General features: G+C 37.3%; 1 protein-coding gene across 1 annotated transcript in view; it reads left to right on the top strand.

The window, feature by feature from the left end:
• col25a1 (collagen type XXV alpha 1 chain) overlaps window positions 1-24,226 on the top strand; it is a 378,768-nt gene that overhangs the window by 273,275 nt on the left and 81,267 nt on the right. The window contains exons 11-17 of the mRNA XM_062982969.1: window positions 2,221-2,247; window positions 7,262-7,306; window positions 17,494-17,538; window positions 19,553-19,579; window positions 21,021-21,065; window positions 22,333-22,365; window positions 22,612-22,647. Coding sequence (XP_062839039.1) covers window positions 2,221-2,247; window positions 7,262-7,306; window positions 17,494-17,538; window positions 19,553-19,579; window positions 21,021-21,065; window positions 22,333-22,365; window positions 22,612-22,647 — 258 coding nt within the window. The remainder of the gene's footprint in view (window positions 1-2,220; window positions 2,248-7,261; window positions 7,307-17,493; window positions 17,539-19,552; window positions 19,580-21,020; window positions 21,066-22,332; window positions 22,366-22,611; window positions 22,648-24,226) is intronic.

The raw sequence follows: 24,226 nt of genomic DNA, 5'->3' as shown, positions 1-24,226 counted from the left end.
AATCACATTTGAGAAATATAAACCCATCTTATATCCATTTAAACATCTGTTACACAAGATGCTAAAACAAGTAATATATTGGCTGCCATTTAGCTATCTCTAAGTTCTCCCCTTTGGTGTTTTGACAGTTAGCATTCCATTGTTCTGTCTGAGAACCTGTTGTATTGAAAGGCTGGGCAGGAAAACAGTCATAAATAGATCATGGGCTTATCATTTGCAAAGGATTCATGGCTCAGAGTGCCAAACCTCTCCTACATGCATGGGAGAAATCCCTTCAAGGAGTATGGCTGCTGTTTGGCTCAACTCAATGAGCTGGAAGTTCACAGTCTACGGAGAACTTGTCAGTATGAATAAATTGTGAAATGTATTTTTGAAGGAGTTTTTAATTACAATTGGCATATCCAAGCTCAGATGCTGGAGGCAGCCACTTTATTCAGGAGTGTGGAGAGCTACACTGTGTGATTCATATACTGTAATAAAAAAACACGCAACAGAAGCAAGCAATCACAAATATATACAAGGTCCTGGTGAATATTATCATTCATTAAGGCACTTAATTTTGAAAGAACCCATTATTTTCCAGACTGGTAAATAATTATCGATTTTAATTCTGCTATGATTATGGATGATACTCATGCATAACCAAATATTAGAAAATCACCTGTCATTTAGACAGAACAGATTTTGGTCCTTGTCTATGGTCTTTAGTTTGGAGTATACATAATAAACCAGCTAAGCCTATGCTATACTGTATTACAATAGTAAAAAGAGGCAGCCTTTTCCCAATTTAGCAGCCCAATGCAACATTTTGCAACCAATATGTGGCTGGCATGAAAAGACCTACAGTGAGAATGGAGAAAAATGCTGCCTTCCAAACTGTGTCTGTCGGTCCTATCAGCCACCCTAGTCAGTGGCAAAAAATATGGGAGTTGCAGCCCCTCAAATTTTGAAGGTCTTAACCACTAATGACCTGAAGGAATATGAAGGATGGGTTATATTAGGTATTTAGTTCCATCCTGCATCTAATAGAAGCAGAGACAGGACCCACAGGAAGATTAAGTTGACTTTGGTCTATTCCTTTGGGTGATGGCGTATTTTAAGAAAGCAAGCGAAACATGAAGATACACAAACATCTCTTAGGCTGGATCTGCACTGCCCTATATCCCAGGATCTGATCTCAGAGTATCTCATTATCCCAGATTATCTGGCAGTGTAGGCTCATATAATCCACTTCAAAGCAGATTTTTGTGTGTGTCAGGAGCAACTTGCGAAACTGCAAGTCACTGTAGGTATGAGAGAATTGGCCGCCTGCAAGGACATTGCCCAGGGGAGGTCCGGATATTTGATGTTTTACCATCCTGTGGGAGGCTTCTCTCATGTCCCCACATGGGGAGCTGGAGCTAACAGAGGGAGCTCTCCTGCTCTCCCCAGATTCAAACCGCCAACTTGTCGGTCAGCAGTCCTGCCGGCACATTGCGCCACTGGGGGCTTCTTCAAAGCAGATAATCTGGCATCAGATCCTGAGATATAGGGCAATGTCGATCCAGCCTAAGTGTACTTTCCTTGATTCATTTCTGCAGCTGCAAAGGCTGCAAAATATGTAATTACTTATGGGGACCTGGTTTTAAAACCTTTTATTATTTGTCCTCTATGAGCAACCTCATATTGTATGTACACTACAACAGTGACTAAGTTGGTAAAAATGGCTGCCTTCTTCCTCGCCTAATGTAATATTTTTAAAAGTTCACATGTAAGCCAATTGTTAGTCCCAACTAGAGTAGATCTATTCAGTAACAACTTTTGAGACAACATTTACGTACATTCCCTTGATTCAGAGAGTCTTCTGCAGTTGAGTGGAAAAACTGAAGTTAACCCTAAATTTCTCCATGCTGGTTTTTACTTGACCAAAATGCATGAAATCGTTATCATACAGAAAGTACAAGCCAGATTTAATATTGGTAAAAAAGACAGGTATCAATGGAAGCAAAGAAGGGGTAATATAGAAGACTATCTAAATGGAAGAAAGCAGGATCTGAAATCTTGCAGCCACTAGTTGATACTAAGGAGGGAAGAAAAGCATTCATTGTACATTTCTGACATGTGCAAAACAGCTTATTTTGGCCCAGTTTATAAAAGTTTGCACAATGGGGCATTTTAATTGGGCATTTAAACTTAAATTGGATGCATTATTATGTTAATGGAATTGTTTTCTCTTTTCAGGGGCCTCATGGGCCTCCAGGACAAAAGGTACAGTATAAACAATGCTGTGAAACTGATTATACGTTCTTGTGCCAAATGGCAGGCTGAAGGAATGAAGGCATTAGCTACTGTATCCCACATTGAACCAGTTGGTTTTGTTTGTGAATTTTGTTTTCCCAAAATAAAGCCATGGGATATAAGATACCTCATTCTCACCCTCATCTCCTCATCCCCCATTTATAGAAAATGCACGTAGTGGCAAACAAGGTATTTTTCCAGTCCATCTGTTAACATTCAGGTTTAAAAACTACAATAATGTTCTAACTTGAACACTGGAAAAATGATGAAACCAAACTTCCAAACATAGTGGGAAATGCAGATAGAATTTCAAGTGGAAAATATAGTCTTATTCAAGTTGCTCTCTGCCATCATGGGGGAAACCCCGTGAAAACATGAGAAACAAAGGCTTCTAGGTGTTACTGATAAATGGTGCTTGGTGGCTAGCCAGGGTCTTCCTATTTCTAAAGTAACCTGAGAGTTAACTTCCTATGAAGGCTTCCGATATTACTTACACTCATCAGAGATGACAGCTAAAGCCTGACAGAGGCAATCCAAGATTTATGGACTGTGGCATTAGAGCAGTACTAAATATATCAGGAATAAAAACATTTCAAATGGATTTTTGCAAGCCACTAACTGACACCTCACCCTGCTCTCAAAACAGCAACCCAGACCAGATCGTTGTAAAAGCAATTTTAAAGAGATAAGATACCATAAGGGTGTTTCATAACACCAAGTGTTCAGAAAAGAGCTGAAGGAAGCTGGAAAGCATAATCAGTAGCCTCACGGCTGAGAAAACTTCAACCCAGAGGTGAAATTGTCTTTTTTCAAATCACCATCATTCCAAAATAAAGTAACAGACATGGGGTTTCAGTGAAATGATGTGGTTAGCAGACAGAGTCCAGATTTTAAATTTTTCTCTAATCTACTTATTTCCACTTTAAAGCTCTATCAAGTAATGGACTGGTAGAGACCCCATTTAGCAATCCTGATATATTTTTGGTCTTTTGAAATTCTTTAGTCCAGGGAGGAAAATTGGAAGTGCATATGAGAAACCTGAATACTTTTAACATGTCATTTCAAATACCCTGGGATTTATATCACATATTAGATTTAGAGTGTTTCTATGTTACAGAGTTATAACAGCTTAATATTCTTTTGTAGGCTTCATCCTACAAAATCCTGGAATGTGCAGTGAGGCAGTCCTAAAGAGCTCTATTACTGTAGTTTAGTGGAGTTCTCTAACCAAGTATTCTGAGTACAGGTTGGGTATCTGTTATCTGAAATGCTTGGAACCAGAAATGTTTTGCGTTTTGGATTCCCCCCCCCCCCCCCCTTTAGAATACCCATATAAATACATGAGATATCTTGGAGATGAGACCCAAGTCTTAATACAAAATGCAGTTACGTTTCATATAGACTGGAGGCAATTTCATAAAATACATTGAATTAATTGTGTGCATGAAACAAAGTTGGTGTACATTGAGCCATCAGCAAGCAAAGGTGTTATTATCTCAGCCACCCATGTGAGCAAGTTGGGATTTTGAAGAATTCTGTAAAGTAGAGTCTCACTTATCCAAGACTCGCTTATCCAACGTTCTGAATTATCCAAGGCATTTTTGTAGTCAATGTTTTCAATATATCGTGATATTTTGGTGCTAAATTCATAAATATAGTAATTACAACATAACATTACTGCATATTGAACTACTTTTTCTGTCAAATTTATTGTATAACATGATGTTTTGGTGCTTAATTTGTAAAATCATAACCTAATTTGATGTTTAATAGGCTTTTCTTTATTATCCAAGACATTTGCTTATCCGAGGTTCTGCCGGCCCATTTAGCTTGGATAAGTGAGACTCTACTGTATTTCAGAATTGCAGATAAGGGATGCTCAACTTGTATTTGGTGTATTTTGTAGAATAGAGACATGACGGTTAAAATGGTATCAGGTCGTTTCAGCAGTGTTACACAGATACACTCTGTGGCTTGTATCATTATATGTGTAGAATGGCAATAGCATACGTGAGAATATTCAGTATGGCCTATGTTATTAAATGTTACATTTTTGGTATTGGTTCAAGTAACAACACACTTGAGAGTTTGCTGCCAGACAAGCATCAGCAGGTGCTTGGGAGGCTTCGCCTTGCCAGATAGGGATGAAAGATTAATTTTGTAGGTCTAACTCATGTGCCTTGATATGAGCTTTATATGCTACAGAGGGAGCCCCTGGTGGCACAGTGGATTAAACCACTGAGCTGCTGACCTTGCTGCGAAAGGTCGGCGGTTCAAATCCAGGAGGCAGGGGTGAGCTCCCGCTGTTAGCTCTAGCTTCTGCCAACCGAGCAGTTCGAAAACATGCAGATGTGAGTAGATCAATAGGTGCCACTCTGGTGGGAAGATAACAGTGCTCCATGCACTCATGCCAGCCACATGACCTTGGAGGTGTCTACGGACAACGCCGGCTCTTTGGCTTAGAAATGGAGATGAGCACCAACCCACAGAGTTGGACATAACTAGACTTAATGTCTGGGGGAAACCTTTACGTAATGCTACAGAGACTACCCCACCCCCATTTAAAGAAATCCTCAAATTTAGGATATGTCCCATTCAAATTTAGATTAAAGAAACTCACACTACGAAAGTGGGGGAGGACAGTGAAACTTGAAGTTGCATCCAGTTATTGTTCAGATAGTAAGTGTATCTGGCACACTGGTCACAAATAGCACATTCACATTACACAATTACACTGTTATCATTCCACTTTAACTGCTATAAACACATTCTGTGGAAATTCTGAGGTTTGAAATGAGGCCCAAGAGCTTTCTGACTGACAATTTTACCTGTTCCTCCATAGACTGCCAATTCCAAAATCGAAATCTATTGGAATGTAGTGCTGTTATTGAGTAGAATGAGGGAAACCCTTGGTCATTCATCCCTACCTAACATGTTAGAGGTACTACATTTTAGGTATTTTACAGTGGTGGCATTGCTTCTAAAATTTTATAAGTACACATTTTATGTTATTTTGGGTTCCTCTGATTATTCAGAAGCAGCCAGTGGAAGATCTGAGAGAACATCCATCGGACACAAAGAATATTGAATGCGTTATATGTTTCCTCTAACCTTTTCACCATACAATAAAAATGAGAAAAACATCCTTTACTCAGTTAACTATAATAGGTATTTCACACAACTAGGTGGAATGCTTGTTTAGAACCTGAAGAAAGCAAAGGTGTTTTGGAAGGTAGTAAACAGTTAATGGACTTTCAGTGCTTAGACTTCCCATAGTAACACTTTTGTTCTACAGTAACATTTCCTAATTTTACTTTCATATTCTTCAAATATCTACCACTGAGTTAAGTCTACCAATCTAGAGTACAATAGCAAAAAAATTAGCTTTCATCTTGTAGATGAATAATCTTACTAAAGTTTCTTAGAATATTTGCAATAAGTCCAGGCTAATGATATGTGTTATCACTGGCAACTTTTCCATCTGTTCCTTTTTTTCTTTATATTAAGTAGGCCCTTTGAGCAGATGTTAAGTCACATGTGGTACAAGCTGATGAATTGTTTAGAAATGAAAAATGTAGTGATGGTTCTGATTTACTTTTTCTCTAAAGCTTACTGGCGTGCTGTTGAACATTGCATGGTTATTTTCTTCAAATTTCAAGCTGTCATCAAACATGCATGAGGGCCAACACACAAGTTACTCTAGAAAGATAGAACATCTAACAACACTTTGAAATAGTGGCACAACATTTTAAAAATTAGATCTGTTTCAATTCTAGTTTTATTCCTAATGTGATCCCCCTCAACCCTCCAAGGATGGTGATGTAAATGAAACTCATGGAGTTACAATGGATAGCTACATTTTTATAATTATAGGTAAAACTGATTGCAGTTGAAATTAACTTCCAAATTCAACATTCTCCACAAAATTGTAGTATTATGAATGCTAGAGGTGAAGGGTTACTTTTCATATTGGATACTACTAAGTAGGGATAATACTTAGTATTATTCAGTATATGGAGTGGTTGAGAGAAATATACACATTCAGCATATTGAATCAGATTGGTTCACAAATGCCTCTAAAGAAAATCCAGGACACTCTTGATGAATACTGTTCTTAATATCTTATACAACGAGGAAAATTTCATCTTTTAAGTAGCAGCAGCTGGGGGCTTCCATGTCAGCTGGATGAATCTGCTCTGAGTTTTAATTTGAATGTTCAAAGAGCTGGGTCATATTTCCAAAATAGGGTCTGAACCTCTGATAACTCCTTTAAAGTTCATGCTAAATCTGGACCCAGTTCACTGCCACTCACATGGAAGCCACCAGAGATAACTGCTTATAAATGTTTAAAAAATTACTAACATGCATCATTTTAAAATGAGATCGTGCGTGAATTGTTAAGATTGAAGTAAAATCTAAAGAAATAAGAAATAAGTCTTATTTTGCACGAGACTTCTCACTTTACAGGAAAGTTCCTCTGAATGTTCATTGAATTAGGGATATAAATTGAGTATCCCTTATCTGGAATTTTGAGATCCAAAACTGATTTCCAAAACTGGAAATTGTCTTCATGGGTGGCTGAAATAATAGCTTTGCTTTCTGATGGTTCAATGTACACTAACTTTGTACAAGCATGAGTATAAAATTGCTTTCAAGTTGTATATATAAGATGTACATGAAACATATAGGAATTCTGTATTTTGATTTGTGTCTCCTCTCTGACATCTCATTATGTATATGCAAATTTTCCAGAATCTGGAATACAGAACACTTCTGGTGCCAAACATTTTGGATAAGGGATACTCTGCATTTAGAAGAGTTGACTAATTTGGCAGTGCAATCCTATGTATGTCAGGCCAGAATTCAAGAGATTTGCTCCCTGACAACAGGTTTAGTACTGTAGTCTTAAGCATTGCATTACATTGAGAGATTTCAGGATCCACTTGATACAATCTGCTGAAGTGAAATATATGGTTCTGTGCAGGGTTCGTTTGGTGCACCTGGTGTTCCAGGAATGGACGGAAGTCAGGTAAATACCATGCTATTTCTGGTCTATTTGTTGTTGAAATCCTAGGCATATCCACCCAGGCAGGATCTACACTGCCATATAATCCAGGCCATCAAATCAAGAGAATCCACATTATCTGCTTTGAACTGGATTATATGAGTTTACACTGCCATATAATTCAGTTCAAAGCAGATAATCTGGATTTTATATGGCAGTGTAGATCCAGCCTCAGATATAAGTCCCCCTGAATGTAATGGGTTTTACTTTCAGGTAAGCAAATGTGTGTAGAATGTTATTTTTGCAAATGCAAGTACTCATAAATTATTTTGTTTTGCAATTTTAAAAAAGCAAGCGAATTAGTAAATCACAAAAATATATTGGCTTGTAACTTTACTGGATTTCCAAATACAGATGACAACCAATTGTGCCAGGAAGAAGAACAAGCACTCTGGTTTTTTTAATGGCTGCAACCCAATACAGTGTTTCATGTGTACAAATCCGATTGAAATGTGATGGGTTTAAAAATGCAATGGTGTTTTGGGATTTTAGCCCTTCCTGATGGCTAAGAGATTAGAGGGGAATTTAGTGAGATAAGAGACACATGAAGAAAATCAACTCCATCCTATTGAGAGAGCAAGAGAGCAAACAAATGCATTTGGCAGGAGGTGAGCTGAAGATGATGTGAAATAAAGCTAAATGGGAAAAGAAATAATCTTGGCTTAAATCGCCAGTGGAATGTGTTCAATAGTTCAGTTTCCCCCCAGTTCTGTCACCAAATTGTGTCACAGTTCACTATGACTGGCAGCCCGCATTCAATGCTTTACTAAAACAGCAGGGGCATTTCACATCAGCACTATAGGCTGTTGGCAAAACTGTTGACAAAGCTGGCATGAGAGCAGAAAAGTACTGTGCATCTGTTCTCCCCAGGAACATTAAGCTTTATATCATACTCTTTGTTTAAAATGCTGGGAATGCCATAACATAATGGAGTCATTGCACTTATACAATGGCAAGCCATTCTACACAGTGGTATTTGCCTAAATACATAGAACATCAAGCCAAAAATGGTAAAATACCATGTTGTTTAAAAGTGTGGTTAGTAGCATTAACATTTATAGAACCCAGTGTGCATTTTTTTGGCTATAATTAGTGAATAGTTTAATAACTTGCTCTATGTAGTCTTTTTCATAACTATTATACTGAAGGAGTTTAAAACCCCAAACATTGTGCTTATTGACTTACACTGAAGAAAATCCTTAACACATTGAACAGGGTTGGCCCAAGACATTTTGTTATCTGTAGTAAATAAAAATGCAATTTTTGTCCCAGTCCATGTAACTATGCTGACAGTCGAATCGTCAATATTTTGATTCAACATAGGCCAAAAGACCCATAAACCTTTTTTCAATCTTTGTCATAGGACTAGGTTTGCCAGATCAGGACTATCCCTTGCCCTGAGATTTCAGAGCCACAACCTATTATATTGAGATGACCCTTTGTGATGTCACAAAAGGTGAACCTTAGTGATGTCATTATACATGATATCCTAAACATCAAAGACACAGAATAAAAATTACTACACCAACCAGTGGTGAAAATATATACAGTGGCCCCTCTTACCCAAGGGGAAATGTTCCACCACCCCCACCCCCATTTTTGTTTTCACCATTATTCATATTTCATTTTTATTCTTATCATTTCAAAGTAGAATATTCATATCTAGAGTCTCATCAGATCTGGAACAGATGTTGGCATTCTACATTTTAAGATGATTGTTGGAATACATTAATACAAGTGGTATAACAACTCTGGAACTCCTTCTTGTCCCTTTAGTTTACCTAGCATTATAGTACACAAAGGCACATAGTAGCTTCTGAAAAGGTTCTAGTTTCTAGTTGTGGACTAAATCATTTTTGAACACTGTGATTTACTACAGGGTGCTTGGAACAGTACTCCCTGTTTGTTGTGTGCCACCCCATTGTATTGGCCAGTCTAAGGAAATAGGTGATTAATGAGTAGGTCATTTGGTCATATCAACTCAGTATTGTATTGTGTCTGAGGCCTTCAGCAGCACTATGGCTGAGCCATGTGACTCCAAGTTAGGTAACTGTGTAGGTGATGACTATAAATCAGTGCTGAGTGAGAGTTATAAAAACATGATTTCAGGCACCCTTTTCATTGAGGTCTAGATCTTATTCTCAAAAGCATGGACACAAGCCTGTTATAGAAAACGATGTCACAAAACCTCTACCTCTACATGATAAATAACCATAAGTGGACCACTCACATGCTAGATAGATTACAGCTAAAGGATCAGGGCCATAAGGTAGACTGATGCAAAAGAGTTAATAATATGTCCACACAGGTGTTCTTTTCTAAACATAATTCTTCAGTGTCTGGCAGCAGGCCAGCATTTCTAGTCTAAATTTTGCTGCCAGAAGGTTAATCCTTCAGATAGGATGGGAAGCCAAGGTTCTGCCAGTTTTGTGAGATGTAGGGTATTGTTATGCAAGACATGATGTCAAATGAAGCTGGAACAATTTTAGTGCCTGTCTTAATTCTTCTATTGTCCATTGCAGACGTCTGCAGTCTCAGACTAGAGTTTAAGCCTATTGAGAAATCAATGTTTCCCTTTCAAAAGCACACTCTCAACTAAAGTTGAAGGCTGCTATGGGATGCCTGCTAGTGCTTTCTGGTACTATCTATACGGATTTCCTGGTATTTAGTGTAAATGCAAATAGAAGGCCCTTAAGAAGACACACAGAAGGTTAAATGCGTATCATTCTGATGTGTGTGCATTATCTGAATTCTAACTTTCTGAGAAAGTTTCAAAGCAGTCTGGAGTGTTTCTTGAGTTGGGTAATTATCATTAATACAGAACAAAGTTTTGAAAAGTTACTTTCCTGAATTAGAAATCTTACCTCTCCGCAAAGCTATCAGTGAAGGCTCTGGGCTAGATCTAAACCAATACACTTAAGTGTCATTGAAGTCAATGTGAAAAATTAACCATTATTAACAGGTCCTACTGATGTAAATGGGAAGTTCAATCTCTTTTTCTTATTATTACAACCCACTGTATCCAACCCAGTGATTTCAAACTTGCTGTGTTATAGTTTCTGTCATTGAGATTTCCGGCAACAAACTGATAAACCTCAAAACTATTTCCATTATTTTAAAAGCCATCGGCACATGCACAGTATGTGCCTTAGATGTACCATTATCTTTTTCTGGGTTGATTTCTTAGTGTCAGTGCAGCAAAGTAGATTTTTCTTCAGTGTTATTTATTACACTTGACTCATTCTTACCTCTCTCCCTCCCTTTCTGAGAAGGATTTTCTCCCTTTTCTCCCCCTTTTTTTCTTTTAAGGGCCTAGCTTTAGTCTTATATATAAATCAAAGTGCTTATACTTGCCATTTATTAAAAGTCAAAATCAAAAAGATTGAACATCACTGTATATAGTTCACAAATTCTCAGGCAGGTTTTGTGAGCCATCAGAGTATTGTTGAAAAGACTTCTCGCTTACTTTCACTTGGTGAGTGGGCCAGAAGGGATTTCCAGCCTTAAAACAAATAATTTAAAATCTCAGGCAGGTGGGAAGGAGAGAGGAAAAGCAAGTTGAAAAGAGGTAATTCAACACCACCTTGAATTGAAATTGGGGCTGGAGTGGACAAAGGGCATATCTAAAGAAACATTTTTGTTCTCCCTGTGTTGCTTATACAGTTTAGAGTAAAACAAGTGTGATTAGACTGTGGGGATAGGTGGGATGGTGTGAGGCAGCATTTCTATTTTGGTAGTCTGGAATTTACGTTCTACTGCTATATTTCTCAAACTTTAAACCTCTTACCCTATTTTAAGGAACATGGCAGGGGTTGGACTGGATGGCCCATGCAGTCAGGCCTGTAGCCAGAAAAAAAATTGGGAGGGGCTGAAACTGTTTAAAGAGAATCATAAAGAGTCATTCTATAACACAAAATCATTTAAATTCTATGACTTACTCTATATTTTATATTTAATTTCTATTTTAGCTACAAAGTTTCAAGTCTAAAAAAATTGAAAATAACTCTTAATTGGTAATTTAGTGGTTACAAAAGAATACCACAATGCCTGTTGAAAACACTTGAAAACGATGGCAATACACTTTGACACAAACCAGGCTCCATCGACATACTTTGGTGCACACTTAGGAGAACAAGTCCAGTCAGTCTTTCTTGCCCCATTGTGTGTCTTACGTATGTTTTCAATGTTACTCATGTTATTTGGCTTCTGTATTCCTTACAACCACATCTTTCAACTGTATTGTTGCAGACTTATGTGTGAAGTGATTTCTGGATAAAGTGCTAAAAAGGGGAATGCGTTCACAGATCTTTTGTTTGCTTGTTGTTGAGGTGAGGTGTCTTTTTAGAGATTAATGGCATATATTTTCACAGCATTATATATCAAAGCAAAACATATAATGTAATTATAAATATTGCTTCAAGAAATGAGCCAAATCATTTCACTATGGAGTACTAAAAGCAGATACAGTTAAGGATCAAGAGTTTAGAATTTTCATCCACAAAACATTATATAATAAGCCCATCCATAGCAAGATGACCTGACAATAAATAAATTGATTATTAGAGTCAAGATGCATATAAGGGATAGAGAAAAAAGCTATCTAATTGTTGTTAAGAATGGTGGCCTTACACACTTTAAATCAATATAATCAGTATACATGGGTTTTTTTCGTGTCAGGAGTGACTTGAGAAACTGCAAGTCGGTTCTGGTGTGAGAGAATTGGCTGTCTGCAAGGATGTTGCCCCGGAGATGCCCAGATGTTTGATGTATTGCTCTCCTGTGGGAGGCTTTTCTCATGCCTCCACATGGGGAACTAGAGATGACAGACAGGAGTTCACACTCTCCCCGGATTTGAACTGCCGACCTTTCGGTCAGCAGTCCTGCCAGCACAAGGGTTTAACCCATTGCACCATTGGGGACTCCAATATACATGTTAACCCTAAAAGATATGCAAAAATTGCTAGGACTGCAGAAAGAATAGAGATATAGGTCAGACAGGAAAAAGAACTCTGTGTTACTGTTAAGAAATAACAGATATAAAAATATCACTATTTGTTTATATTTCCCTAATATAATATAATGTCTAAATAATAATAATAACTTTATTTTTATACCCCGCCACCATCTCCCCAAACGAACTCAAGGTGGCTTACATACGGGACAGAAAGTCCAACAGACATAAAAGCAAACAGCAAACAATCCAGTAAAACAATCGTAAAATACAACAATCCGTATAAACACAATTAAACATAAGAGAAAAAACAGCAACATTGAGACTCCATCAGACTGCGTTCAACAAAAACCGATGACCATAATTACAAAAATGGGCATGACCACTATAAAAGGGTCAGCCCCAATGTATAATAAAATAAATATTTCATTTACATTTACTATAAAAAAGTGAAAGATTAGAATGGGGGAAGCACATTCAGTAGACAAATGTTTATAGGCCAATTAAAAGGGTTGAAGCAAAAGATGATTATTTTAGAGATTCTGAAGGGAAATAGAATCATGGAAAACAACTCAAGCTGGTGATTGACAATAAAAGTAGAGTTTTGGAGAAGCTCCTTTTTGTACTAAAAGTTCCATAATACTCCAAACAACATGGTGTCTGGCATGTAAGCTGGAGCGTTTTACCAGTTGTGGCTTCTGTTTCTGTTTTTTAAAACCACACATTTCCAAGCTCTGATTAGGATTGAACACAGTACTATTCTTACAAACTTTATCTCACTACAAACTCTATATTATCTGCAAACATGAAGGAAGTTGTTACTCACAAATATTTTTTCATTTACTTAGGCTTAAACTTGCCCAGTACTCACTAATGTGTGTTTATTGTTTTAAAATGCAGCATACTTGGAGAGACATTGTAACAGAGTATGTTTATCTATATATATAAAAGAGTGATGGCATCACGGCAATTCACAAAACAACAAAAGTACAGGCCCCCAACCTTAAAATTTGACAACACAACCCATCATCCACGCCTCAAGGTTGATACAACAAAAAGAAAAGAAAAATAAAGTCCTAATTAGAGGGAGAGCAATAATTGTTTTTATCCAATTGCTGCCAGTTTAGAGGGCTAATCTCTGCCCACTTGGTTGCCTAGCAACCAGCCAAGGGACAGCCAGGTTTCAGTTAGGGGACAGGCAGACTTAGGCTTCACTTAGATTTCTTCCACAGATTATCTAATTTGCACTGGATTATATGGCAGTGTAGACTCAAGTCCCTTCCACACAGCTATATAACCCATTTATAATCTTATATTATCTGCTTTGCACTGGATTATCTTGACTCCACACTGCCATATAATCCACTTCAGTGGGCATTTTATACAGCTGTGAAGAAGGGGCCTCATATCATCCAGTTCTAAGCAGAGAATATAAGATTATCAATATAGAGTAGAGTCTCACTTATCCAACGTAAACAGGCCGGCAGGATAAGTGAATATGTTGGATAATAAGAAGGGATTCAGGAAAAGCCAATTAAACATCAAATTAGGTAATCGTTATACAAATTAAGCACCAAAACATCATATTATACAACAAATTTGACAGAAAAAGTAGTTCCATGCGCAGTAATGCTATGTAGTATTTACAGTAGAGTCTCACTTATCCAACACTTGCTTATCCAACGTTCTGGATTATCCAACGCATTTTTGTAGTCAATGCTTTCAATATATCGTGATATTTTGGTGCTAAATTCATAAATACAGTAATTTCTACATAGAATTACTGTGTATTGAACTACTTTTTCTTCCAAATTTGTTGTCTAACATGATGTTTTGGTCCTTAATTTTTGAAATCATAACCTAATTTGATGTTTAATAGGCTTATCCTTAATCCCTCCTTATTATCCAACATATTCGCTTATCCAACATTCTGCCGGCCCGTTTATGTTGGATAAGTGAGACTCTACTGTACTGTATTTACAAATTTACCACTAAAATATCACAATGAATTTAAAACACTAAAATATCGCAAACAACACCACTCTGAAAACAAGGGAATTCCAAACAGGAAACAATCAGGGCCAGCTAACACCTCCCAACAAAAAATTCACTCAGGGAGGAAACAGCCAGGCTTTAAAGCTGCACGGCCATTACATCCTAATCATTTTTCCTAATTGCAGCATTCATACTTGCCTCCAACAAACAAAAAAAACCTTTCAGAAATATTGTTTATTCACAACCTTTAGGAAATAATATCCCCTGATGGCGCAGCGTGTTAAAGCGCTGAGCTGCTGAACTTCTGGACTGAAAGGCCGCAGGTTTGAATTGGGGGAGCGGAGAGAGCCCCCACTGTTAGCTCCAGCTTCTGCCAACCCAGAAGTTCAAAAACATGCAAATGTGAGTGCATCAATAGGTACTGCTCCGGCGGGAAGGTAACGCCGCTCCATGCAGTCATCCCACATGACCTTGGAGGAGTCTACGGACAACGCCGGCTCTTCGGCTTAGAAATGGAGATGAGCACCAACCCCCAGAGTCAGACATGACTGTACTTAATGTCAGGGGAAAACCTTTACCCTTTACCTTAACGACCACCAATTCCTCAATACTTTATTTCCCACACCACCAGACTTCGCCACAGCAACGCGTGGCCGGGCACAGCTAGTGTCATTATAAGGATGTTATGGAAATTTTGTTTGACTGTAAGACTTTTTGCCTTATGTATCTTTCAGAAGGGAAAACGCATGAATGAGATTGGAAACGGGGTCATTTGTTGTCTCACCCAGACAAGCTGGTGGAATGATTTGATTCTCTTTTTAAAGGTGTGGACCAAATCACAAGATAGTCTCACAAATTTGTAGTGGACAAGCTTGCTCATGCCAGCTGTTCAAAATCTAAGACACATTCCATATGTCCTGTTAAAAGGAGAAGCTATACATAACACCATAGACAAGATGTTAGAGAATGTCATTATAGAAGGAGTACATGAAAATAATAATATGATACTTGTGCCAAAAAAGATGATAGCGGCTCATGAGTTACATCAATGAACTCTGCAGACCTAACAAGTTCTGTGTGCCGATATGGACTCTGACGTGGAACACTTCATCAGAATCCTTGCTGCTTTGTATTCAATCCCAATGTTGACGTGAAGATCATCCATTACATCCTCTTCCGTTATCATGCTGTGCTTGCATCTTACTAGGCATTGATAGTGGGACATATACTCAAAACATAGAATCAGAGTTGGAAGAGAACACATGGGCCATCCAGTCCGACCCTCTGCCAAGCAGGAAAAGCACAATCAAAGTACCCTCAACAGGTGGCCATCCACATCTGTTTCAAAGTTTCAAAGAAGGAGCTTCCACTACACTCCAAAGCAAAGAGTTCCACTGTTGAACAGTGTTTACAGTCAGGACGTTCTTCCTGATGTTCAGGTGGAATCTCCTTTTCTGTAATTTGAATTCAGAACAGTTGGGATCTCAGACGATGATGCATTCACCATTCCATTGATTTGCTTTGTCCTCCTCACATAGCTTGCATAAACTATGCTGAGCAGGAATGGAGAAGATATATGTTTATCTTTGGAGAGTAATCACTACATACATCCCTTTTGCTGCTCTCCTTCAATATTTGTCCTCCAGATTGCACCGCCACTTTATGACCCTGTCCTCTGTGGTTTTTACTCATACTTCCTTTCTCACCCCGAGTTTTAACCTAGTGTTCATGTGGCCCGCCCTTGGTTTTATTGTTCTTTTGATCTTGTTTAATGTTGTGTATATTTTCGTTTATTGTGTTGTTTAATGTGTTATGATTTGTTGTTCTATTATATTTTGTTATATTGTATTGTTCTGGGCATGGCCCCATGTAAGCCGCCCCGAGTCCCCGTTGGGGAGATGGTGGCGGGGTATAAATAAAGATTATTATTATTATTATTATTATTATTATTATTATTATTATTATTATTATTATTATCTGAATGTATAGGTATGTTTTCTCTCTACGACAAGCAGGAGGCAAGAGTATTTTTATTTATAAATGTAAAACTTTAGAGTTGGGGAGTGCCTCCTCCATGCACTTAAAGAGAACACAATACTAAGAGTTATGCAAAGAAAAGTGAGTTATACTAAGAGTTATGCAAAGAAAAACACATACAAATACAGGGTTTAAAGGCTTACAAGTTACATAGCTTTGCAAATATAGTTCCATGGATTTGTTTTAAGGGCAATATGATATTGGCAGTTTTTCTAATTATGCCCAGTACGGTATTTCTCTTTTTACACAAGCCAAATACAGGGTCAACATTTCCATCCAGCTATCTACTACAAGCCCAAAATCATCTTTCTTGTCCAATTACTGCCAACTGAGATCCCACATGTAAAATTAGGAGAGAAAATGTGCTGGCAAGTACTTAGAATCTTCCAAGCTCTCATATAATTTGTATGCAACTAGGAAGTATATTTTCTGTATACTCATTCTTTATCTAAAACCCAGCAGTGAAAAGATTCAGATGTATATCGTGCTTTCTTTCTGCATTTCTAATTCAATCCAAGAAGTAACAACTGTGGGATTTTATAAAAATAACTAGGGTTTTTGTGGCATCATTAAGACTTATAGACTCTCCTTTCTTCCTCTTTTTTATTTTGCTACTGCTATAAAAGACTAATATGTCTATTTATGTAGAATATAAGTTTTCATACATGCTACTTGGTTAGTCTATGTATCTCCTGGTCATCATAGAACTGGAAAAAAAACAAGAAAGTAAGTTGTACTGTAAAGGTAACCGGTATTCCCTAACAGTTTGACAAGTCTATGTATGCTTTTGAGAATGTGTACAGAAACTCTGCTACCTCCACTTCCACCTCTGTAGCTGGAGACCTATATACTATGATATAAGGTCCACTAAAATCAGAAACTTCACTTAATCATTTGTACTGTCAGTTTTATACTGGTAATATGAAATCTGTTAACTGCATTACTGATCATGTTCTTGTGCTTATCCTCTATATTAACTTGGTTATTCTCACATTTATTATTCACGTTTCCACAAAAGGTTGATGTTAAGTTACAAATATAATCTATGGAGATTTATAATTCCAATTTGTGGATTACTGCTTATTGTGACAGTTTTTTAAATCATTTGTCACTTATCCATAGATTCTGATGATGTGGTTGATATCACTTTCCCCATGTGACATTTTAGGGAGAACCTGGTGAAGTGGGAGAAGGTGGACCACCAGGGCTTAAGGTTAGTCAAGAAAAAGCGTATGTCTGTCTGTCTCTCTCCCTCTCCCTCTCCCTCTCTTTTCTGTTAATAGAGACAATGCTGTTTTCCTTCCTCCCCCCCCCTTCATTTGTTTCAGTGGTGGTGGTGATCGTGGTTATTATTTTATGCCGTCAAGTGATTTTTGACCTACCATGATGCCAAAGCCAACCTTTCACAACGTTTTCTTGGCTAGACTTTTTCAGAAGGGTTTGCTGTTGTTTTCTTCTGAACTAAGAGAGTGTGATTGCCTATGTGGGTTTCCATGGCACAGCAGAAATTCAAACCTTCCTACTGGTAGTACATAGCTTCTATTAGATTTACTGGCATTTCTGTACCTTCTCTGATGGTATCATATTAGTGTTTCACAGGGTACCTATCTGTCAGCAGAATTTTTACATCATGTTGATCAGGTATACAGATTAGAGCGATGGTTCTCAATCTGAGGCCCCCAGATCTTTATGGCCTACAATTCCCAGAAATCCCAGCCAGTTTACCAGCTGTTAAGATTTCTGGGAGTTGAAGCCAAAAATATCTGGGGACGTCAGGTTGAGAACCACTGGATTAGAGGCTTTTTATTTGCTGATTAGAAAAGAACATTGACCTCCAGAGAAAAATCATTTCTCACTTTTAGAATTCCATAGATCACACATTATTTATTTATTTATTTATTTATTTTTCAAACTTATATGCCGCCACTCCCCTAGGGCTCGGGGCGGCTTACAAGAACCGGCTAAAATCAACAATTTAAAAACATCTTAAAACATCTTTAAAACATCTTTAAAAATATCTTATGCTTAATTAGTTTCCACAGATAAATATTTCAGAATTGCAGAACAATGAAATAGAAATTGAATGAGCCTGAGGAGTGAAACCTCCATGTAGACAGAGTGTTCAGGGTCAGAGAACTGAATGGAAGCTTTCAACTTACTAGCTTGTAAAGCAATGAATAATGTACAGAACCAGGAATCAGAAGTTGTTTTGTATAATTTCTGATGTTATATGAATTTCTGACAAAATCTGAAAACCTGAAGGGTCTGTAGGGATCTGCTCACTGAAATGTATGCATTCCCACTTATAGTTTGGGGTTTTTTGAGTGAAAGAACTCTATAGCAATTCTAGTATAGGACGAAAGCATAAGTTGCATTTGAAATGTGGGAGTTATTGTTACAAGAAAGAAGGTAAATAACTTCATACATAGAATTGATATTGGACAAATGGATAACTGAGTTCAGGTATGTGCAAACAGACCCAAAAGTCTTTGTCTTTGAAATCTTTAAAAACCGCATATGCAATGTTATACTGGAAAGGGGCAATCTAGATCAGCTTTGAAATAAACTGGGGAAAAAGATTTCGCCTTTGTGGGCTGGAGTCCACGTCATTAGTTGCAACCCATGAAAGCTTACGCTAGAATTTTTTTCCTGGTTTATCTTAAATGTTGGATTCTTTTATGTATTTTAATGCTAAAGCAGACTAACACAGCAGTTTCATTGAAAACTAGTAGTATGGGTGGGAAAAATGCTGTCCTCAGACCCCGTTTGTGGACCCCATAGCTGTCTGCAGGCCCAATGTTTTTAGGTGAAAATGTCCTGTAGGCTAAAACACCACACAAATGTGACAGATTGCTTTGAACACCTCCCTAACTCCTCATATCTCCCTTAAGCTTCAAAAACTGACTAGAATACCGCAAATGGATTTCAGTCCATGTTGGATGACCTTTTGATACAATTTTAATTCAAAAACGTGTTGGTACAGCCAGATGCCAGCAGTACTCCTGCATTACACTTATGTAGACATGCACTAACCACTACTTTTGGAAGTGGGAGCTTCATGTTACTGACATATTTATTAAAATAATAGGAATAATGGTAATAATAATAATAATCTTTACTATAAATCTACACATCTTACATAAAGATTTTACAATATGATGGTTGTCCAGTGTCTACTGTTTGGAAGCATTTATAACCTATCATTTTGCTGGTTTGGTTTCCATTAGGGTGATCCCGGACAGCAAGGAGAAAAGGTAAGTCCAACATCTGTTTTAAATATTCATATGAAGACATTTAAAATTAAATAAAGTTAAAATCTTGCTATAAAGTTGAAAAGTCATAAGCTTAATTTTGTAAAATGTATAGTCATTTTGCTACAGGAATAAACAAAGAAATGTCATAGTACACTGCTTAAGTTCATAATGAAGAAAAGAAAAATAATTTGCCTTCAGGCTGTAGTTTGTCTTATAAATCTTAATTACATTAATTTCATGCAACTAAAAAAAGTGCAAATTCACTGTGGGACTCAAGGTCAATGTTCTCTGAACAATTATGCTCACCAGATATGTCTGACTACAATTCTTAAAAAATTTCAATTAGTAACTGGCTAGAAGATTGTGGTGATTGAACATATGAAGGACACCAGGTCGGAGAAGAAGACCATGGGTCTTATCACAAAAGCCAGGTGAAGCATCCTGCTTTGCCTGGCTTTGCTGAAAAAAAAGGAGGGACAGCAGGGTGAATCCATTGCCCTGCACACAGCTCCCTCTTGGCAATGCTTCCCCATCACACATGGGGAGCATCACCTGAGCGCCGATGAACAACAAGTGTTAAGAAGGAAGCATCATATGACGTTTCCACTCAACTTGTGGGCGGGACCTCCAATGGAAGTCCAACAATTTCATGGAATGGGCAGCATGGCCATCTGTCACTGGACTGCTGGTGTATCCTATGACTTTTAAAAAGCCCCATATGATGAAGTTGCATAACTAGTGATATGATGTATCTTTTATGGGCCCATGGTTTCAGTAAGGCATCATCTTAGGTGTCTGATACTTTAATTACTTTCTCAAGCTGATTCAAGAATAACATTGGAGAGAATCACTAGCTGCTGGAATGCTGTGGGGTATCACATTCTATTTTGATGAATGTATAAATATAAAGAACCTGAACACCTATTTATTTAGAAGGTTTCAGTGTGGTAATATTGCACATTTTATTTTTGGAATTGGTATCTAGTAAGGGAAAATGGGGAGACTTTTATCAGGTGAAAGGCGATAAAAGAGCCAGAGTGGTATAGTCGTTTGAGTGATGGACTAGGACCGCTGAGTTTGGATCCTTATCAGCCATTGAAATGAACTGGGTGATCTGGCCAAGTTGTCTTCTTTTAGCCCAAGAGCAGAGCAAAGTCAAACCTCCTCTGAACAACATTTACTAAGAAAACCTCAGGATTATTCAGAGGGTGCTTGCCATTGTTTCATCTGAGACTACAACTTCCCAAGATCACCTAGTGGGTTTCTATGGCTGAGATTCGAACCTTGGATTTACAGAATCCTAGTCTACTCAAACAATTACAAAATGTTTGATTAGAACTATAAAGTAAAACAATTGTAAAATAAATCTACATACTTCATAGGAGGCTGCTAGTGAATGAAAAAACACTCTAAATGTTTTGTTACTCATTTTAATTTGTAGGGTGATGCTGGAGATAGTGGACCCAAAGGTGACACCGGAGAAAAGGTATACTTTGTACTGAATTCAGTAGTAGTAGTAGTAGTAGTAGTAGTAGTAGTTTGACTCCAAGTGATTTCCAACTTATGCCAACTTTAAGGAAATCTATCATGGGGCTTTCTAGACAAAGTTTATTCAAAGGGGGTTTGCCTTTGAGTCTGAGAGAAATTTGACTGGATCAAGGGCAGCCAATGGGTTTCCATGGCTGAGTGGAGATCCTGGTCTCCAGAGTCATAGTTCAACTGGTACTTTTGTACCAATACCCTGATTTAAAAATGCATATCCATATTTGTAGAGAAATAGTAAACCAGACATTAGAGTAAATGAAACTAGGAAACTAAATTGTCCTGAATCCTGAAAGTCTCCAGAGTGGCTTGGAGTTAGTCAAAATATTTAATCAACTGCATGACAGCATATATATCGCTGTCATGACAACATAGTCTCCAGTATTTTGTTTGTTAGAATAAAAGGAGATAATGATGTGTATTTTCAACCCCTGCAAATACCCAAATCCCTTGTGTGACATTAGAAAAGAACTCCAATCTATAAATAAATTATAAATAAATATAATACCATTGTTTTTCACAGCTGTTTCTCTGCACATCAATAAGCTTCTTTATTTCTGTGTTTGATAATAGCAGAGCAATTTACCGTATGTGTTGTTCTCAGTTCCAAGGCTATAGCTAATTTGAGATTTGCAATCAAATGAATGCTGTGGATACTTTGCGCTTTTCAATCTCTCTCTTTGATTATATAAAGTTCCTTTTCATTAACTGGATTTTTAAAAAAGTCTCTGTGGTGTTTACAGAACAAGGTTTGAGAGCATTCTATTTGCAAGATATGCTAGATACACTACTAATGAATTTGTGCTCCACCAGTGAGAATAACCCCCTTTCTTTTCTTTTTCAGTGAACACAACATCCCTGTCATTAAATCTTATTACATTAATATTGTCAAGATAAATTTCATAAGCCAAAAATGGGGGTGATCACCTCAACAGATTTAAAGCTAGGGTACATAGATGATAATGGGAGTTGTACAAACTAAACTTCATTAATTTAGAGGCTCTGATGAATTTTAGACCCAGAAATTCACATTCTTACCATGAGGAATGTTCTTATTTAAGGAACAATTTCTTATATTAAATATATCAGATCTCACTCTGGAACAGATAAAAATACATGAATATTGTGGTAGTTGTTTCTGCAATTGTTAGGTCTTCGGTTCCTTCTCACGTGTGATTATTGTTTCTGGAAATTTTTATTTTATTATGTAGGGTGACCCTGGATCTTCTGCTGCAGGAATTAAGGTAATGAATAAGTGATAAATAATTTGCAGTAGAAACAGTACTAAGTAACATTTTAACTTAGTACTGAGTCCCCTTGGGGAGAAAGGACAGAATACAAATAAAATTATTATTATTATTATTATTATTATTATTATTATTATTATTATTATTATTATTATTATTATTGCATTTAATTATGTTTTCTGTACATTGAAATCTATCTTAAAGCCTGATTTTTTAATTGTATATTTATTCACCTTTTTCTAGGGAGAACCTGGAGAATCGGGGCGACCTGGACAAAAGGTAAGACTTCAAAGTAATGAATGCAGACACTGCTAGGAATTTTCAAAATGAATGACTAAATGCTGAGGAAATATTTCCTTTAAAAACTTACTAAACTGCTATGGAACTGCTATGAGTCTCTATATTGGGAGAAAGGCAGGATAAAAAGTAAGTAAGTAAATAAATATCTGGCAATCTGATTGCTACTAGGAGACCTACCTTAGTCTGGGAAATGTTGAATGGAATTGTTGAGTCTTTTGCTTTTGAGCAGCAGTAAATAATCCATAGCCATGAATTTTTGATGTGATGATAGAGTAATGCCTGATTCCACAGTAATAAAATAATTCAGTGTCAAGTGCACAATCACTAGGACCTGTCCCAACACAAGCTCCTTTCCAATAATAATTAAAAAGAAAAAAAACATGAACATCTTGTGCTTTTATTGAGCACCTTATGGTATGTGTTTGCCAGTTCTGTTTATTCTCATCTGAATTCATGGTGGGGGGGGGGCAGGCCATAGGATTTGAAAAGAAATAAAATGTTGCTCTAATAATATTGAAGATATATATTTTTAAATTTGTCAAGAAGTTGAATCATTTGCCTTAAAAAACAATGTTGTTCTTTCTTGTTTTATCTAGACTGTTAGAGTTCTGCTGTACAAAAATGTAGCATGCATTTTTCCCCATCAATAGTTTGAGTGGTGCTCAGCACTTTCCAAACTTTGTTGCAGACGAAACTCCAGACATAGAGAAAACTGTCACAGACTGAGCTCCTGTTATATCTCTGGCTCAGAGCAATTAAAATCTCAACTTCAGACTTCTGAATAGCAGAGAGTCAAGACTATCAATTAGCATTAACTGATGGCTTTGTGATGGTATCTAACATATCCCAAGAATCGCTCTGACTGTCTGACACCACAAAATCCATTTCTTTTATGATGTACCATAAATGATGTATGAACTCAAAGCAAAAGTAAATTTATGTACCGTGCCACTCGCTTCTTCATTTTCAGTGTGCATCAGTCATAGATACATAACTTGGAAATTGAGAGGCCAGATAGATTTTGTTGGCGGCAAACCTTGCACAGTAATAGTTCATACACTGATATTCTGCAATGTCTGGTCCATTCCTTTCTGGGGTGCTTGGCTTGGTTTTTTTTATGGCCAGCTGAAAACATTTTTCTGCCTGAAGTGGTAACAAACAAGTCCCCCTATAGTCAACGGAAGCTGTGCAATAGCAGAGTTTACTGAACTGACTCCAAGAACTTTAAATTAGATCAAAATCTATTTCCCAAAGTTTTCACTTCAGTCACCCCCCCCCCCCCCCCCCTATTTGTCAAAACTGTGAATAGGGTTCCCAGACCTTTTCCCAACTTCAGAGTAAGAAGGACAAATCCCAGGGCAGGAGCATAGCCTTGAAGTATTTTATGTGTACATTTTCTACAGATATAAACTTGTTATTTTCTTACTGAAATGGCATCCTCAGTTTAATTGTGGTTGATGCTTAATGTATAATGCAGAATTGATTACCAGGTTCATATTTTAACTGGACAATCACTTTGAGTTTACCATATATGCAATTTTGATTAAACCCCCCATAT

Source organism: Anolis carolinensis, chromosome 5 (assembly GCF_035594765.1).
Source record: "Anolis carolinensis isolate JA03-04 chromosome 5, rAnoCar3.1.pri, whole genome shotgun sequence".
Classification (NCBI taxonomy): domain Eukaryota; kingdom Metazoa; phylum Chordata; class Lepidosauria; order Squamata; family Dactyloidae; genus Anolis; species Anolis carolinensis.
This window is presented reverse-complemented; position numbering and strand designations above follow the sequence as displayed.